We start from the raw sequence: 5752 nt of genomic DNA, 5'->3' as shown, positions 1-5752 counted from the left end.
CACAACACTGCACAACACAACACAACACTACACAACACTACACAACACTGCACAACACTACACAACATGCTGCGCTGCATTAAATGCAAAACATTAAATAGCCAAATAGAAAACTACCAAACGGACACGACCCGCTCTTCAGACCAGAACCTGCTGCACATCAGATCACACATTGGGTTCATCCGGTCCATTTGTCTAGAAAGTCCAGTTCGGTTGGTGACGTGTGAATGCTAAGCTAACTCTGGTGTTCCACACTTCGGGCTGGATTCGGCTGAAGTGAAATCTGTTTCAGTTTGAATGCATATGTGAACGCCAAGCGGACCGGAGACCGCTGCAAAACCAGGAAGTGGAATACAGAGCAGGGCATTCTGGGTAAACAACACCAAAACAAACATGCTAGCCTAGTGCTAGCAGCAGAAATGGCTCCTGGTCTTTAGCCTAAAGAGAAATCCTCCAACTGCAGCACATTGCATTCTGGGTAAATCCAACCAAAGCTAACCTGTTAGCCTAGCGCTAGCAGCAGAAATGGCTCCTGGTCTTTAGCCTAAAGAGAAATCCTCCAACCGCTAAAATCCTCCATCTTGTTTCCATCTGGTGAAGAAGGAAGTTGCTCTCAGCGTCTTCAGAGGTTTTTGTGTCGTTTCCTTCAGTGGTTGTTGGTGCAGCGCCCCCACAGGCCAGGAGGGGAACAGGTTGGTTTGACTCGGAGCAGCTGGAGGTGGAGCAGATGTTCTGGTTCCAGTAGAACCGGGTCGACTGGACCAGCAGGTGGCAAAAGAAGCTTGTTTTCTTCCACCGACTGAGAAAACAGGAACTAAATAGAAAAAGGAACTGAAGTGTTTCTGTTTCTTCAGACTGAGCTCATTTTTTCTCCGACTCTCTTCCAGGTTCGATGACCAGTACTCGCTCCGCGTCTTCTTCACCGACGGGAAGACCAGGAACCTGCGTGACGCCGAGTTCACCAAGTCCGTGTCGACGTTCTTCGACGAGTCGGGCACTCTGGTGATGGACCAGTTTGAGGCCTACGTCTCCAAGCTGCACGACACGCTGGCCACGGAGAAGAAGACGAAATGAGGAGGTGATCAGAGCCGGCGCCGACGCTGTGCTGGCTTCAGTTTGGTCTCCAGATCAGATTCGGTTTGATCCTCAGCTTCCTCCGACCCGATGAAGCCGACCTGCAGGTTCAGGCAGAATCTGAAGCCTGGAGTCAAACTGAAACCAACAAACCAGGAGGAAGGAAGCCTGAAGCAGGGGGAGGCGTTCATCTTCCTCTTCCTCGCAGCCTGAACTTCCTGTTCCGGTTCCTCAGACTGGAGCAGTTCATCTGTAGTTTCCTGTTAGAATGAATAAAATCAGCGTCATCCTCCACAACAGTTTAATTTGAGTTTAAGATGCGTTTCCGTAAAGTGACTCGTTTAATCTCCTGGTCAGAAGACCCGGTCACATTGAGGCATGCAGCGGTGGGCGGGGCTACACACCTGGGCAGGTGGAGAGAACATTTTCGTCTCTGAACTGAACGTCGACCAAACCTTTATTTTATTCTAAATGTTTTATGTTTTGTTGTTTTTCAGTTGGAGTTTGCAGCTTTGTAAGGAAATAAACTTGATGTTTAAAGGCTTTCTGAGTGGATTCTTTGTTTTCTGCCTGTGGACCTGCGGGGGGCGCTGCAGCTCACATTTAAACAAACCTCAGTGAAGCTCATGAAGATTTAATGCATCAACTCAGAGCAACCAGATTTCACATGCATGTTGTTTTGGGGGGTAGATGTATCGTAAATAACGAGTTAAAAAGATTAACTTTCCTGAAAGAAACTAATTTATTTTTCTCACCAATGAAATCAGCATGTAGAGCTTTTAAAATAAAATGGCTGCTGATTCTGATTTAACTGAGAAATGTCTAAAGCTGCAGCTGAGAATTGTGAGAATAAAGTTTGACAGACGAATTGGAACAAACTTAACGGCAATAATTTGGGTTATTGATGGTGAAAAAGCTGGACTTTCCTGTCCTGCAGCTCTAAGCTCAACAAACTAAACATGTTTAATTCAGGTTCATTTCAATATCTTGAAATGTTATGTTATTCATTTATAAATGTCAATGTTTCAAACTTAGCTAAATGTTTAGATTGAAAATAAATATTTAGTTTATAAAATATGTCTCGTGTGATTAAACATTTAACTTCAACCTGAATATTTAGTATGCAGGCCAAATATTTAGACTGAAGTATTCAGTTTAACTAAATATTTAGTTAGCAAATTACATTTAGTTTAGAAGCTAAATGTTTAGCATGCTAAGTAAATATTTAGCTTTCTTAATATTTAGTTCAAAAAACTAATGTTTCCTAAACGGAACGTTTAGTTCAGACGCCAGACATTTAGCTTATCTCACCAACTAAACACTTAGTTTAGAAAACTAAATATTTTCTAAACACTTAGTTTGAAAGCTAAACATTTAATTTCAATCTAAATATTTAATTACTTACTAAATATTGAAATTGTTAACTAAATATTCAATTGTTTATTTTGTTTATAGATCATAAAGCTCACTAAATATTAAATGGCTAGATAGAAAACTTGAAAAACACTATATATATATATATGTTTTCATTATTATTATTATTATTATTGTTATTATTATTATTATTATTATTATTATTGTTATTGATGTTATCTGATGCGTGTGCAATAGCCCCCGATGCTAAAGCTGCTCTTGGCAGCTGCACATAGAAAAATCACCACTGGTTTCAGCATTGAAATTAAATTAGCTTCCAACTCTTTTAGGATAGATATTCATATTCATCCTAAACAATAATCAGCATGAAGTGGGTGTGGCCTAAAGTGGGCGGGGCTATAGCTCAGGGGGCGGAGTCTTTCCCAGCGCCGGGCTGAGGGGAGTTTCCTCAGAAGCAGAGCTTCACAGAGCTGCAGTCTGTCTGCCATGGCCTGTCTGATGGCCGCCTGGTCTGTGCACAATCCCACTGTGACCAACTCCATCATCATGGTGAGTGCCCCACACACACACACACACACACACACACACACACACACACACACACACACACACACACACACACACACACACACACACATACAAATCTGCTTTAATGTAACTATTCCTGAATATTCAGTTAACAAGTGATTTAAACATCACACACACACACACACACACACACACACACACACACACACACACACACACACACACACACACACACACACACACACAAGGTTGAACCCGACTTCAGTTCTCTGAGTTTCTGTCTCATCTTGACAGTTTAGCTGTTCAGTTCCTCAGACAGACAGAAACTAATATGAGACAGAATCTGATTTGGTTTTTTCTTATTAATAGTATTTTAGAAATGAAAATAATTTCTAGTAATCAGGATACAGAGCAGTCAGACTGAGCAGAGTTTGAATCGTTGCAGAAGGTTCCTCTGGCAGACTGAGCGCGCTCAGTGGCTCATGGACAGGTTGACCCACCAGAGGACAGGTGTCCACTGTCCACCGCCTGAACACTGCAACACAAATAAACACAAATTAAGACTTTAACCTGAACTGAAACATCAGCAGGTGGGGTTGTGGCTTTTGAGTCGTTAAATCTGGTTTTAGATTAACTCCCAAGTCTCTGATTTATCCGTTTTGTGCTTTTTCTAAATGTTTCTGGCGACATTCTCATAGTGTGCAACATAAAGCTGACCACTAGAGGCAGTGTTAAGGAAATGCGTTTATAGCTCCCATAAGTGCAGAAGTGTTAGTTAGCATAATCTGTCTTTTTTTTAGTCTTCATCTTTGTAGAACGTCTCCACAGTGCGCCCCCTACTGCGGTCTTCCAGCAACAGCAGGGATTGATCACAAAGAGAAGAAGCTAAAGTTAATCTTTGGCTGTAAAAAATCTTTTCCTCTATGTGCCGATTGTTTTTTTCCAGGTGTATGTGATGTTTCGGTTCTCAGGTGCTGATTCAGGTCAGCAACCAGCTCGGTCTGTCCAGCAGTAACCTCCTGGACAGATTAGAGCCTCAAAGCGTCCCACATAAACAGGAGCCTGCTAATCTGAGCGCTCACTGCTCTTCTCCAGCTGACGCACCGACACGTCCTCATGAAGTCTGCACCAACCTCACTTCACGTCTTCCATCCACAACTGGAAGAATTATGTTTGAAGCAGTTTAAAGAAAACCTCTGAATTTCTTTTTAAAATGGCGGCGCTGAACAGACTGAGCTTGAAAGAAACATCTTCTCGCCTGCAGAACACCAACGGGCCCCCCGACCTGATGCTGGACCCCCGGACGGTGTGCGTCTGTTTGGAGGAGGGGACCAACAAGCATCCAAGGGGAACCCAGCAGACACCGCTGCTGCAGAAACACCAGAAGAAGCTGGACGGACCCCTGAAGAAGGTGGACAACACCCTGACAGAGGCCCAGAGGTTCTCCTCGTTACCACGGAGACCAGCTGTCAACATAGAGTTCAAAGATGTCTCTTACTCAATCAGAGAGGGACCCTGGTGGAGGAAAAAAGGTAAGAGTCAAACCTGGCAGAGACGGAAACGCATAACTTTACGGTCAGGATTTACTGACGTTGTCAAGTCTCACCTGTTGACTGTCTGGTTTGGTTCTGGTCAAGTTGGGAGTGACTCCATTGGTCCATTCATCGCTGTGGTTGGCACGCCAATGATGTCATTTTGCGTGTATACCGTTGGGCGGCCAGCTTCTCTCGGTATATTTTCTCGTTGCCTCGTCCAGTTGACGCCGTCAGGACCGATTAAAAGGTTTGGACCTCAAAGTTTGACCATCGTCAACTGCTGTGGTCGCATGATTGGTTCAGATGTTGTTGTTCCAGTCCACTAATGGAGTCTGCTGCCAATCAAACTAGCTTGGCCCAGCTGGTACCACCTCTGGGTGGTTCCTAAAAACAGGGAGGAACTGCGCAGCATCTGCAAATGGAGATGAATCTGGCTAGGCCTGATTGAGGAAGAACCGGTTAATGCCACGTCCATGAAGAAGAGACTTCAGGGAGTCAGTAGAACCGCTCCAGTGACCCAAAGTCAGAGGACTTGGTTTAGTTGTTTGGAGACGAGAGTTGATTACTGATAGTTTGTACCACCGTGGAGGAACCTCAGCAGCCTGGACTGACATTGCCTTCACAGTGGTACCAGACAACGTTCCTCTGAGGAGATCAGCGACCCAGAAGAACCAGCTGCCGCTAAATCAGCAGCTGTTTGACAAAACAGCTGTTGACCCCACCTGTTGACCCCACCTGTTGACCCCCACTTGTTGACCCCACCTGTTGATTCCCACCTATTGACCCCACCTGTTGACTCCCACCTGTTGACTCCCACCTGTTGATCCCCACATGTTGACTCCACCTGTTGACCCCACCTGTTGACCCCATCTGTTGACCCCACCTGTTGACTCCCACCTGTTGACCCCACCTGTTGACTCCCACCTGTTGACCCCCACTTGTTGACCCCACCTATTGACTCCCACCTATTGACCCCTTCTGTTGATCCCCACCTGTTGACCCCACCTGTTGACCCCCACTTGTTGACCCCACCTATTGACTCCCACCTATTGACCCCTTCTGTTGACCCCACCTGTTGACTCCACCTGTTGACCCCACCTGTTGACCCCACCTGTTGACTCCCACCTGTTGATCCCCACCTGTTGACCCCACCTGTTGACCCCCACTTGTTGACCCCACCTATTGACTCCCACCTATTGACCCTTCTGTTGATCCCCACCTGTTGACCCCACCTGTTGACC

General features: G+C 45.3%; 2 protein-coding genes across 2 annotated transcripts in view; both read left to right on the top strand.

Annotated features, from left to right (window-relative positions):
• The window catches only part of spcs2 (signal peptidase complex subunit 2), a 5122-nt gene extending 3505 nt beyond the window's left edge, over nucleotides 1–1617 (top strand). The window contains exon 5 of the mRNA XM_008426772.2: nucleotides 888–1617. Coding sequence (XP_008424994.1) covers nucleotides 888–1074 — 187 coding nt within the window. The 3' untranslated portion in view covers nucleotides 1075–1617. The remainder of the gene's footprint in view (nucleotides 1–887) is intronic.
• Nucleotides 1618–2890: 1273 nt separating this feature from the next.
• abcg1 (ATP-binding cassette, sub-family G (WHITE), member 1) overlaps nucleotides 2891–5752 on the top strand; it is a 17277-nt gene continuing 14415 nt past the window's right edge. The window contains exons 1-2 of the mRNA XM_008426771.2: nucleotides 2891–2997; nucleotides 4241–4508. Of these exons, the coding sequence (XP_008424993.1) occupies nucleotides 2935–2997; nucleotides 4241–4508 (331 nt within the window). The 5' untranslated portion in view covers nucleotides 2891–2934. The remainder of the gene's footprint in view (nucleotides 2998–4240; nucleotides 4509–5752) is intronic.

Source organism: Poecilia reticulata, linkage group LG13, assembly GCF_000633615.1.
Source record: "Poecilia reticulata strain Guanapo linkage group LG13, Guppy_female_1.0+MT, whole genome shotgun sequence".
NCBI lineage: Eukaryota > Metazoa > Chordata > Actinopteri > Cyprinodontiformes > Poeciliidae > Poecilia > Poecilia reticulata.
This window is presented reverse-complemented; position numbering and strand designations above follow the sequence as displayed.